Source organism: Emys orbicularis, chromosome 12 (assembly GCF_028017835.1).
Source record: "Emys orbicularis isolate rEmyOrb1 chromosome 12, rEmyOrb1.hap1, whole genome shotgun sequence".
Taxonomy (NCBI): Eukaryota; Metazoa; Chordata; order Testudines; family Emydidae; genus Emys; species Emys orbicularis.
Window position 1 is genome coordinate 18,583,505 of NC_088694.1, and position 13,407 is coordinate 18,596,911.

A 13,407-nucleotide genomic window follows, 5' to 3' on the forward strand; every position below is an offset into this window, starting at 1 on the left:
GAAGAGGTTGTTGGACAATATTTCCAAAATCAATTGTCAAGCACTTAGGAATTTTTAATTGCTGACCCCTCTCTCATAGCTTCCTCCTAAATATTGTGCTTAATACAAGTACAGGAGTCCTGAAAGTGTCACAAAGTTTCTTCCCACCATGGAACAAAACCATGTGTGAATTTTTGTTTGGCAGTGTAAAATGAATTCAAGACAGGCTGCAGTGTACAGAGATGGGGTTCTTATTTTTGAAGATTGTTAAAATTACTCTTTCAAATACAATAAAATTATTATTAGGTGGGTGGGGGGCTTTGTACTCATAAATAAAAGGGAACATTAGTACAGTTATTTATTAGTCTTACTAGTATCCTAGCTTCTACTCCCCTAACCCATAATCTTCCCTTCCCTTACACATACATGTTCAAATCAGGTAGGAAAAACAACAAACCACCACTCCAAAAAAAACAAACAGCAACAAAAACTAAAAACAGAAATAATCAGTCTACATATTAACCTACAAGGAATTTTGAACAATAAGATCAAGTTACTATTTTTAGTCATTACCAACTCCAGTCATCACACAAGTCCCTGCCTCAGAACAGCCAGCTCCGATGTGAATAAGCCATATCCCTCCCATCCCCAACTTTCCATCTTCCATCATTTGACATTCCAAACAGTGCAATAGTCACTAAAATATATGTAGAATTACATTGTAAAGTTGTCAAAACACACTGCATTAAGTGCAAAGAACTTTTTTTTTTTTTTTTTTGCTGCAAGTTGTTTAAAGTTTACTGAAATGTCTTAATATTAAGGCACAGGCCTAGTTCATTTCACGCATTTTGATATTCCACAGTGAGCATCCAAAAATGCAATGGAATGACAAAAAACAATGATTTTTACCTTTAAAAGAAATAGTGGGAGTTTCTCTCATGCTACAAGACTGAGATTCCTATCTTTATTTTACAGATATTGTATGTGCGTATGAACACAGTATCCATACACACAATAGTTATATGCCAAGGACACTTTAAATGTTTCACTTAAATTATTTGACTTCAGAAGTGTAGATTCCTTAAAGTGTCCATTATGTATGACATGCAACAAGAATAGCATTCAAGTACATTCTGTTCAGTGAATTAATAGGCAGTGTGCTAGAAATGTACTTTTCCATAATACTGAAGGGGAAAAGATTGGGGCTAAGTTTTTGAGAAAAACAGGACCCTAAAATTAAGTTACCACTTAGGCTCCTAAATAAGTGGCCAGATTTTGAAGAGTGTTGAATACTCTGCAGTGCTCATAATGGGAATCTGGCTACTTAATTGTAACTGCTGGGTGTTCCACGCTTTTGAAAATCTGGCCAATTTTTAGGTGCATAAGTACAGATATAGGAGCCTAAAATTAGGCTTTTTTTTTTTTAAATCTTGGTCTGAATGCTTTTGCGATGGATGGGGGGAAAAGGAAAATGTTTTTATTCAAGAAAATGTTTGCATCAGTAATGTAAAAGCAATATAACTTTTATCCTGTATTCACAGTGTCCTTAGTGTAGGAATTCCCTTCTCAGGGTAAAAGATTTTTTACCTATATAATAACTAGTCTTTGGCCATTTCAGCTGGAAAGTGGCCCAAAACCTAAATGTATGGTATACTTACATGTGCAGTTATTTATCAGTGAAAGCATGGTCTTGTGAGCAGTATGATAGAGAGACTAAGCAGGTCACACCAAAACTGCTCATAAGATGATACTTTTATCAAATGAGGCATTCATGATTATACAAATACGTTTATTAAAATTGTTAAAAAAATATATATTTTAGTTCCATGGTAAACATTTTTAGTAGAAATGTACAGGTTTATGAGAAATCACATATGATACTCCTACATACCATTTGCACATGGGAACAGTTAGGGCAAATTAGAAAATGGGTTCGTAAGACTTAAATAGCATTAGATATACCAGTCACGACTATGTAGGTAACTTACAAAAATATCAGTAGCCTTATCATAGTCAAACAAGTGCTTAGATCAACATGGCAACACCTAAGATGGCTCAAGGGATTGGTAATATATGAAATGAAACCTTTAGTCTTTCACTCACTTGCTTTTCACAGAAGTGTGGCCAGGAGTCAAGTGTGATTCATTCGCTGGACTAGGAATTAGGAATCCTGATTTCTACTCCCAGAGGCAGTGATCCTCACTGTGTCCTTGGACAAGTCACTTAATCTGTCAGTTTCTTATATACTGAGAACACTGCTACTTACCTACCTTTCTGGAGGGTTATGAGGATTTATGCTTGTAAGGTGCTTTGAACATGCTATGTGATAAGTGGCAAATACTGTTTAATCGAGTGTAGCTTAGGTGAACATGCCAAAAACTGTTTCTACTGTATGTGAATACATGGGTCTATCTGAAATGAATAGGTGGTCAATAGCCAGTTTCTAGAGGGAGAAATTGGGTAAATGCAGCTGAACTTTTTACAAGTGGCCCCTCAGTCCTACTAGATTCTGCTTCACTTCATTAAAAAAGACTGCACGGCTTCAAGAAACACAAGATAGAACCTGGGTAGCCAGTGCAGGGAGGGAGGGAAGGGAGAAATAGTATTAAAGAAAAACCTACATATGGATAAATTTTAAATAACTATTCTTTCAAGAAAGTTGTAAATATATTTTGTGGCATGAACACGTAAGAAATTGTAAACCTTCTTCCTAAAATCGTAACCACAGACACTTCAGAACATGTGACAATGCAATTTAATGCACCTCTCTAGTGTTTTATGCACCCAAGGCATATATTATAAAGTCAGCTCTACTGCATAAATCAACTGTTTTCTGAACGGAATTTTGTGTGCTGGAGAAATAGGATCCAATTGGCTGAAAGGATGGCAAGTAGTACAAGAAGCCATGCAAAACTGATGCCACTGGTTGGGGATAAGAGGCCTATAATGCAGTGTTTACTAGACCACTTAATTATACCAGCATCAGACCTTATTACTTCTGAAAAGACATACTGAAATGGTCTACAAATTTAAATATGAATCATATCTAAAATAGTATTTAAGTAATGAGCATCTTAATAGCTTCATGGAGATATAAAAACTTAAATCTGAATTTGAAACCAAAATAAAGTGGCTGCCTAATGCAGGTAATTAAAAATCTTAGCACCTTTAAAAAAAAATTGCAGCTACAGAAAATACATTTCCTGAACTCAACTTCATAGTCTTTATGAAAAAGCCATGTGTAACTTTCAAACAGGTCAGTGCCAAAATTAAAGAAAAATTACCAGGGGTAAATTTTCACAAGATTTGGCCATGGGGTAAAATGCTGGTCTCACTAAAATCGATGACATCTTTGCCACTTATTTCAATGGCACCAGGTTTTCACCTGAGATGTTTAATTGGCAACTTGTTTCCAAACAAGACATTACAATCTATTTCAAAACTCCCTATGTACACTGGCAATTCTGCAAGGCGACTGCATCCAATAATCTGTGTGTCTAACTAAAATATCACAATCACCTAAGAGGAAGTTAGGTACATTAAGTCAGAATTTGATGAGCATGTTATATAAATCAAGTTTTATATAATCTTTGAAGGGAAATAGATGCCATTTACTCTTTTTTTTTTTTTTTTGCCATGCTAACATGTATTTCAGACATACTGTACTATCTCTTACTTAAATATCAGAATGTGATAAAAAGAAGAGTCTGTTGTGCAAACGTTTAAAGTTAAACATACACGGTCAGATATTTTTGGCCCAGAATTTAGGTTTTGTAAAACCACTGGTTTTCTAAACCATAATATTAATGAAAATGTTTCCAACTTTTTTTAAAATTCCAAATAAACAGATTGTTTAGATTGAAATATTCCCCTGAAATGTCTGTCACTCAAACATTGCAGAATTGTGCTACTAAGAGCCAGAAAGTGCAAGTGATTTGTCTATTTTCTTGTCCAAATTGAGTGAAACTGAAAGAGGTAAATACTAATTGTAAAGTAAATTAGATTAAAAGTGACCAGTTTTCATAGTAAGTTATGTATTAATAAAAAAATGTGTTTAAAATATATTTTAACTTGATAGAGTCCATTTAAATCATAACAAGACAGACAAATAGCCTATGATTCTGCAGTGACAGATTATATTTTTTAATCACAGTCTTCTGTCAATATGTTGTCTTCTGATTTTAGCTTCTATCTCATAATGCTTTTGATTTTCTTGTTCTGGGTGATGCTCCATCTTCTAATTTTACTGCTCCATTGACAAAGTTAGCTGAAATTTTAAAACAGGGAAAGCTAAAGTACAGGTAATATGCTATTTGCCTCTGCAGAATGAAAAACAAAAAGTTAATATGCAAACCTAAAAATGTCAGATGACAATATTCAACACTTAATGTAGGCAAAGCTCTGGGGCCTTCCAGTAGAGAGGTGGAACAAGGTAATGTTTTGAAGGACTTATAGAATACTTACCTCCTAACTCTCCCTATCATTCCTTTTGCCAGTGGAGGATGGAACCTGAAGATTTTGTTTTACTATAGTTGTGTGTGAACTATCAATGCTAACACAATAAAAGTCTATGGTAACCTACGATATTTGTCCCCTAGTATTAAAATCTTGTGCAGTCACTGCGAATCAATCTGTATGCGTTAACTTCAACCTAGCCTGGATCCCTCTATTCAGGGCTTGAAAAATCCACTCACTCTAAGTAAGTGGGAAGCTTGGCCTGGGGATTTAGGGGACCACCACCATCAGCTTCAGCAGAATCTAAGATTTAAACAAACCAAACCAAAACACCCCCCCCCACACACACATTTCTAGAATTTATGATTGTAAGGGTAAGTGTAAACCAATGCAGTGTCGTCCTCCTGCACCTACAGACATTCAACCTCTCCTGGTCATTGATTTTCCCACCCGCAGCAGAGTGTGAAGTCCACAGGATTACAGTTTCACTGCTGCTATTTAGAATACTGTGGGCAGCTGTGAAGCTCAAGAATAGTGTCAATTTCATGCTTCTGTATGGAAAAACAATGAACAGCAGCAGTGAAGTTATCCACAGGAGAAAGAGAAGGATCCACAAGGCTGGAGGAGAAATAGAGAAGCAGACACACTTCTTTTACAGCAGTTTGAAGGCTCTGAAAGGTAGTGGAGAGTAAAAGCTGCTTCTCCAACACCCATTAAGATCAATGGGAGTATTTCCATCGACTTCCAGGGGCACTGGATTATGTGCTTAGTAGTGTATCTAAATCTGAAGTACCACAGCCCCTTAGGTACAGAAAGATACGAACAAGGGAGCTCCCAAAAAGGATCCAGGGACAGCATCCTGGTAGAAATTCCAGCAACTGGTAATAGGCTTCTCATCAGAGCACTGTACTGGATCTTATGGGTGAAGACTCCCAGTCTACTTCTGCCAAATAGGGTTAGTCCTCCTATTAGTAGATGTAATTTTCTTCCAAATCTTGCCTATGCAATACAATAGGGAATCTTTGTTCACTACAGGTCTCCCAGTGATTACAATTTAATTTCACAGTAGTAGGTTTTTTGTTTTTTTTTTAATAATAAAGGGTCCAATTGTCACTATAGAAAGAAGTCTCTGTGATTTGGTGTAGAATTTAGAAGAGTAAGTGACAGCAATTTGTTAATTACCTAAAATTCAATAAAAATAGAATTTATGGTCATCAAGAAAAAATGGCCACCTTAAAAGCCTCACTAATCAGAATAAAATAGACAACATACAGTTTTTTTTCAGCATTCAAAAAGATGAATTCTAAAGTGCTATTACAATTTTAAGACTAATTTTTTTAAGTTTTCAACCTAGTAATATGCAGAAATTGTGGAGTCTGTATCTATGCAGAGTTCAGTAAAGGACATCAACTCTAGAAAGAACATTAGCTCTGTGGGCTTTTGTTAATTTTGGTTTTTATTATAGTGCAGTATTCTCTCTCTGCTGGCTCGAGTTAGCAACATGCAATACAGCGTACCACGAGTAAATATGTTTTGATGCAGACTATTTTCTAACTTTGAGGAAGCTAAAAATGACATCTATTTTCACCATATAATAAGAAATGGACCACACATTAGCTCCCTTGGGAACTGATACAAGGAAAATACAAAAAGATTTCAAGAACAAATCAAGCATAAAAATATTTATTTTTATCTGAAGTGACTAAAAAAAAAAAACCTACTGACCTCTGTTTGGTTCTTTTTTTGTTGATTTGCTCTTTGTGCAAGTGATTTTTTTCTTAGGAATCTGGTTCTGGATGTGCTCTCTCCATTTCTTTAGCTGGAAATTTATAAATTTCCACATCATCCAGGCCTGTGTTAGACAAATTGCAGCCAAGCAACTAATCCTAAAAGATTTCAGATTAAAATAAGAAGTTAGATAAAAGTTTCAACTATACATTGTTACACAGCAAAGCAGCATCAAATGTCCATTTAAAAAAGTTGCTGATCACTCTTAGAAAATACAGTTACCTTTTCCATAACTGGTGTTCTTGGAGATGTGTTGCTCATGTCCATTCAACTGAGGTGTGTGTGCTCGCCACATGCCGGTGCCAGAAGTTTTTCCCTCAGCAGTATCCATAGGGGACCAGCTCCAGCGCCCCCTGGAGTGGCGTGCACATGCCGCGGTATATAGTGTGCCACCAGTTCCCCCCACCCTCAGTTCCTTGTTGCCGGAAACTCTGACAGTGGGGAAGGAGGACGGGTTGTGGAATGGATGTGAGCAACAAATCTCAAAGAACACCAGTTACGGAAAAGGTAACTGTCTTTTCTGCTTCGAGTGCTTGCTCATGTCCATTCAACTTAGGTGACTCCCAAGCAGCACCCCTCGGAGGTGGGTAGGAGTTCATGGACGTGTAGATTGCAACACAGCTCTGCTGAACCCAGCGTCATCTGTGGCCTGCTGAGTGATGGCGTAGTGGGCCGTGAACGTGTGCACCGAGGACCACGTCGTGGCTCGACAAATGTCCTGGATCGGGAAGTGTGCCAGGAAGGCCGCCGAAGGTGCCTGTGCTGTGGTCAAGTGGGCTCTGACGATTGACGGCGGAGGGACTCCTGCCAACTCATCACAGGTCCAAATGCAAGAGGTGATCCAGTTAGAAATCCTCTGCGTGGACACCGGGAGGCCCTTCATCCTATCAGCTGTAGAGAAGAAAAGCTGAGTCGACTTACAGAAAGGCTTTGTCCGATCTAGGTAGAAAACCAGGGCCCTTCTTACGTCCAAAGCATGAAGGTGCCTTTCTTCACTAGTCTCATGGGGCTTAGGGCAGAAGACCGGAAGGAAGATGTCCTGGCTCATGTGGAAAGTAGACACCACCTTGGGAAGGAAGGACGGGTGGGGCCGGAGCTGGACCTTGTCCTTATAGAAGACCATGTACGGTAGTTCTGAGGTCAGGGCTTGCAGCTCGGAGATCGCCTCACTGACATCGCAGCCACCAGGAAAGCTACCTTCCATGATAGGTGAGACAGGGAGCATGAGGCCAAAGGCTCAAAGGGCGGGTCTGTGAGCCTGGACAGAACCAAGTTGAGATCTCACTGAGGGGCCGGGGACCAAACCTGAGGAAAAAGTCTCTCAAGGCATCTGAGGAACCGGACCGTCATGTCATGGGAGAACACAGTCTGCCCCTGGGATTGGCGGATGAAAGGCAGAAATGGCCACGAGATGCACCCTGATAGACGAGTGTGCCAGGCCCTGGTTCCTCAAATGAAGCAGGTAGTCTAAGATTGACTGCACCAAAGAATGTGAAGGGGAGATGCCCTGTTCGGCTGCCCAGTGGGAGAACCTCATCCTCTTTGCCAGGTAGGTCTGCCTAGTCGAGGGCTTTCTACTCTCAAAGAGGACCTTTTGGACCCCTTCCGAACAGGTCTGTTCCTCAGAGGTCAGCCATGCAACATCCACGCCATGAGGTAGAGGGATGCAAGATTGGGGTGCAAAAGTCGACCGTGATCCTGTGACAGCAGGTCCAGTCGGTTCGGCAGGGGCCACAGGATTTTTTTTTGTCATTTACCAACAGGCCAAGACAATGGCAGGTGGCTAATAGCATCACAACATCCCTTTGGACCTGGAGCTGCCCTGGACTAGCCAATCATCGAAGTACGGGTAGATCTGGACATCCTGATGTCTGAGGTAAGCAGCGACCATTGACATGCACTTGGTAAATACCCACGGTGCCAAACGGGAGGCCAAACGGAGGACCGCAAACTGATCATGGTTGGGACCTACCGTAAACTAGAGGAAGCATCCGTGTCCCTCAAAGATGGCAATGTGAAAGTACGCATCTTTCAGAGCAAGGTCGGTGTACCAGTCTCCCGGATCCAGGGAGGGGATGATGGAGGCCAGGGAGACCATGCGGAACTTCAGCTTTGCTAGGAAGCAGTTCAAGTCTCGCAGGTCCAGGATAGGTCGCAGACTGCCCTTGGCCTTCAGGATTAAAAAGTAGCAGGAATAGAACCCCTTGTTCCTGTATTCTGGAGGAACGACCTCTACTGCACCTAGCTGCAGTAACCCCTCTACCTCCTGCGCAAGGAGACTCTTGTGAAAAGGGTCCCTGAACAGGGAAGAGGAGGGGCAGAAAGTAACTGAAGGGTGTAACCCCGCGCCACCATACTGAGGAACCATCGGTCTGATGTTATAGATGCCCATGCAGGGAGGCAAGGAGAAAGGCGGTTGGCAAAAATAGGGAAGGGAGGATCCTGGGAATAGTCCGGTAGGTCACCCTTGGGTGTACCCTCAAAATGAGCGCTTGCCACCTGCTTATTGCAGGTTGAGCTTGACTGAGAGGCCTGCGAAAGCTGTTGGCTAGGATGCTGCTTGTAGCCTCTGGATTTCTTATGGGGAGGCTCCTGGTGAGGGTGGCTCCCCTGGCTCTGAGGCTGCTGCGGCTTAAACCGCTTGTGGGCAGGGCCGGGAACATACGGGCCCAGAGTTTTAAGGGTCATGCGGGAGTCCTTTAGGCCATGGAGCTTATTGTCTGTCTATTCCACAAACAGGGCTTTCCCATCGAAGGGAAGGTCTAGGATCAACTGCTGAGCCTCCGTGGACAAGCTAGAGAAGAACAACCAGGATGCCCGGCATACGGCGATGGCTGAGGCCATGGTTCTGGCGGCAGTGTCCGCCGCATCCGACACCGGCTGGAGCGTTGCCCTGGCCACAGTCGTGCCCTCCTCCATAATTGCCTGGAACTCCTTCCTAGAAGCCTCAGGAAGAGAGCCCTCGAACTTGGTCATAGCTCGCCACATGTTAAAATCATAGCGTCCCAGGAGGGCTCGATAGTTGGCTGCCTTCCACTGGAGACAACAGGATGAATAAATCTTACACCCAAACAAGTCTAGTGTCTTGGAATCTGTTCTTAGTGGTAGCCCCAGATTGACCTTGTCGCTCCCTGTGGTTAACTGCTTCTACCGCTAGGAAGTTGGGTGCAGGGTGGGTGAACAGATACTCGTGGCCTTTGGATCACACAAAGTACGTGTGCTCAGCCCTCTTGAAGATGGGTGGCAGGGAGGAGGGAGTTTGCCAGAGGGCATTATTGATCTTAGAGACCTCATCATGAAGGGGTAGAGCCACCCTGGCCAATGCTGTGGAGCAGAGGACATGGAAGAGAGAGTCCAAGGGTTCCTCTAGGCTCCTGCACCTGAAGACCCAGGTTGGCAGCGACCCTCCTCAGTAGTTCCTGGTGCACTGTAGTGTCATCCGGGGGTGGGGGGGTGGAGGCCTGTTATAGCCTCATCTGGCGACAACGAGGAAGATGCCAGTGCCATAGGGTCCTCCACACCCATTGGTGGCCCAGTGGCTTGTTCCCCTGCTCCCTCTTTGACCTGTGGGGTCCTCACGCCAGAGGCTTCATGCACCGGAGGAGGGCGGGAGAGAGAGGCAGCTGGTCTCTCCGAGGCTCTGGACATCGAGCGGGCAGCTTGGGAGGGCTGGGTGAACCCCCACAGGTTCCATGGGTACACGAGGCCACGAGGCCGGTTTCGGTGCCGACAATGTAGCCATACTGCTGGTACGGGAGCTTGTCCCACCGTCAGAGAACCTTGCTCTGAACCAGGACTGGATCCTGAGCAGTCGCTCCCTGGTGACCAGGACAGAGCAGAACAGTGGCTCTGTCCAGACCGGTGCCGGTCACTCCACCTGGAGTTTGATCTGGAGCAGGGTGTTAGGGACCGGTGGCGCTCGACGGATCCATGGCATCTTGGAGCTGGCGATCTAGGTCTCGCACTTGATGAGCGGTACCGGGATGAGGAGCAGGACCAGGAGCTGGAACGGGCCCAGTGCTGGGAAGTGCCTGCACATAGTGATGCCCTCCTAGGCGGTCTGAGGAATGGTAACATTGATCCCTTGACAGGTTCCTGGAGCGGTACCGCGGTCTCTGAGACATAGGTGAAGAGTTGCCCGGCTTGGGACCTTGCTCGCACCCAGTCTTCTCCTTTCCCTTGCAGGAGGTTGGAGACCAGCCTTGCACCGCCTTCTTGGTCAGAGCCACGGATGGGGACTGGTGCCGGCCAGTGGATGGTCCCAGGGGGGCGCTGCGTACCAAGGTCACTGTACTCAGTGCCTAGTTGGAGTGTTGCTCTGGTGCCGGGGTGAGGGCTGACTCCATAAGGAGCGCTCTTAAACAAATATCGCTCTCCTTCTTAGTCCTTGGCTCGAAGGACTTGCAAATTTTGCACTTCTCACTAATGTGCCCTTTGCCCAAGCAACGCAGACAATTGCTGTGTGGATCACTAACGGGCATGGGCCTCTTGCAGCGATCGCAGGCTTTAAGCCTGGGGACCAGGGCATGCCCCATCCTGAGGCAAAGTCCCGTTTGGGACCTACGAAGTCTCTAGCTATAGCTAAGGAATTTATAAACACTAACAGAAAACTATATACACTAGAATACAAGAGATAACTAGTTCATACGAACGAGCAGCAACAGCACTGACTGAAGCAGTAACAGTTCCAGCACCGTCACTGGCGGCAAGAATGAACTGAGAGTGGGGGGAACCGGCGGCGCCCTATAAGCCGCGTGCGCGCCACTCCCCTACGGATATCGCTGAGGGAAAAACTTCCAGCACTGGTGCATGTGGCGAGCACACACACCTAAGTTGAATGGACATGAGCAAGCACTTGAACAAGAACTTAAACCTCTCACGCTGATGGAAGCCAGATGTGGCCAAGGAGCACATCTAAGACAGGGCATATAGTCTGCATTAAATAAATGGGAGCTACAGGTAAGTACACCAGGGGAAGTATCCAGGCTTATCAAGGAAATATAACAGACAGCCTTCAGTAGCTAGTACCAAATTGTACAGTTGCAGCCTCCTCTGCCAAGTGATCTAAGAATGAGATTTAATGATGACAAAGCAAATTCAATTTCCCTTCCACCTACTGAATGAACAGATTGTTGAAATGCAGGTTAAACAGCGGAGCTCCCGGTGAAAAATTAATGTGACTTCAAAAATGAGCAAGCAAGAATGAACATGTTAGAAGATTGCTTGGGTTTTCCTAAAGAGTTGTTGATCAAAAATGAAGGCATTGATATCTCAAAATTACAGTATGTTCATAATGGCCACAGGGAAAGTTTAAAGCAAAAGCTCACACGATGTTATGCAGGATCTTTTGCACAGCAGTCATATTAATTCAATTATAAAAACATTGATAAAGAAAAACAAAGAGATTTCTTATGTTTAGCATGTATTTTGTAATAGCAGTCCCTGCTTTGTGGAGAAGAAAAAAAAAAAAAAAGACAACAAAAAATTCTTCCACCCCAAAATCCTGGGAAAAAAGCCACCCAGGAAAATTCTCCATCAAAAAGCTCTACCATCTTGGATAGGTATATTAAAGGCAGTCTGAAAGTGTCACTTTAGTCAAACATGAATGTCTACTAGCTTTTTTATACCTCACAGTGAGTACATTGAAGTTTCCGTCTGCTATGGAAAAACCTGGATTCTCTACTCTTGCCAAACCAAATCCAAATGTGAGCACAGATAAGGTTAGGGTCAAAAGACGAGCCATTACAAACAGTAAAGCCCAAAGGGTAAATCTGAAAAGGAAATAATAAAATTAATGTGTCTTCTCCCTTTGTCCACCACTTTTCAACTTGGTTAACTGTACAAGTTCTATTAAGCTTCCTTGAGCACTGAAATTTAAGATGAAAAGGAAAGGTATATTGAGATGAACAACAGTTACAGGAATTCTACATCTAGTTCTCCACCCACATCAGTGAATTCTGCCCCCCCCCCGTCCATATACACTCAATTATGCCTCAAATAAAACTTTTTTTTTCAATATAGAAGTTAAATTTTATTTTCAAAAGCGTGCTTAGAAATTTCCAAATTTTGGGTATATAATAGCAATTAAATGTATTGCCACATGGAATGCCAAATCTGGGTGCTGAGTTCATTGTGAATTTCCCTGACCCAGAAACAGGGTAAAGGCAGAAAGTACATGTCAGATTGATATTCATGCTGTAAATTATATATAAGATAGCAAGGACATTATAAAACCATAGAGATGACTAGACCAATAATACACAGAGATTAAATGGATAAAAAATAAGTGGTTGGGAGGACAAAGGCAGATTATTACAGCAAGAAGTGTACAGGTTAGGAAGGTAGTGGCGGGAAAGAGGAAATAAGGAATTGCAAGCTAATGGGATCAGTACTGAAGCACTACCTTTCTACTTTGTAGGTAACTTAGAGCAAAGTGATATTTTAATATCCAAGCTTGCAGAGAACAAAAAATTTGGTGGATAAATACTGAAAAGGACAATGAAAAGTTACAAGCATCTATTATGAATTTCCCAACTATTTTTCTTTTTAAATTTTAGTTGGCTGTAAGATAAGATCTCCATTATTTTAAAACATTAGCATATTTCAGTTAAAACACAATTAAAATACAAAAAGTTAGATAACTATCTAAACTTTAAGTCTTCCTCCATATCTCCTCACCAATCCTCATCCTATATACTGGAGGTCCTCAATATAGCCATCACTAGAGACACTGTTGAAGCCAAGAGCTGGAATCTGAGAGGTGTGCCCAAAGAAAAAGAAAAAAAAAAAAAAAAAAAGACACTACCATTCCTTGTCCCACATCCATGCCAGTAGCCAGGACCAAGAATTTAAGCTTCTCCAGTATGTAGCAATTTTGGGAGGTAAGTAGAGATTACTGACTGATTTACATTCTGAATGCTACTGTCTCAGTGAGGATTGATCAGATCTCTCATAGAAGTCAGTAAGGGAGAAATTCACCTATTACCAATTTGGAGAGCAAAAGCTTTGGTTTCTAACCAGTTGAACAGGAGGTGGCCTACTGAGATGGTTACACTTAATCTAGGAGAATACCATGACAACATAAACTATAGAAAGCAGTTCTCATTAAAGATTTCAGCAGTACAGAAGTTTTTCATGCTACTTAATTATTGGACAAAAACTAGAACTATTTTCAAAATGAAAAGT

At 42.4% G+C, this 13,407-nt stretch overlaps 1 protein-coding gene across 2 annotated transcripts in view; it reads right to left on the minus strand.

Annotated features, from left to right (window-relative positions):
• Positions 1 to 3,618: 3,618 nt before the first annotated feature.
• The window catches only part of LOC135886625 (translocating chain-associated membrane protein 1-like), a 52,919-nt gene continuing 43,130 nt past the window's right edge, over positions 3,619 to 13,407 (minus strand). For both annotated transcript variants that reach the window (XM_065414395.1, XM_065414397.1), the window contains 3 exons: positions 11,850 to 11,993; positions 6,160 to 6,320; positions 3,619 to 4,246 (listed from right to left, as the gene is read on the minus strand). In XM_065414395.1, the coding sequence (XP_065270467.1) occupies positions 4,173 to 4,246; positions 6,160 to 6,320; positions 11,850 to 11,993 (379 nt within the window). In that variant the 3' untranslated portion in view covers positions 3,619 to 4,172. The remainder of the gene's footprint in view (positions 4,247 to 6,159; positions 6,321 to 11,849; positions 11,994 to 13,407) is intronic.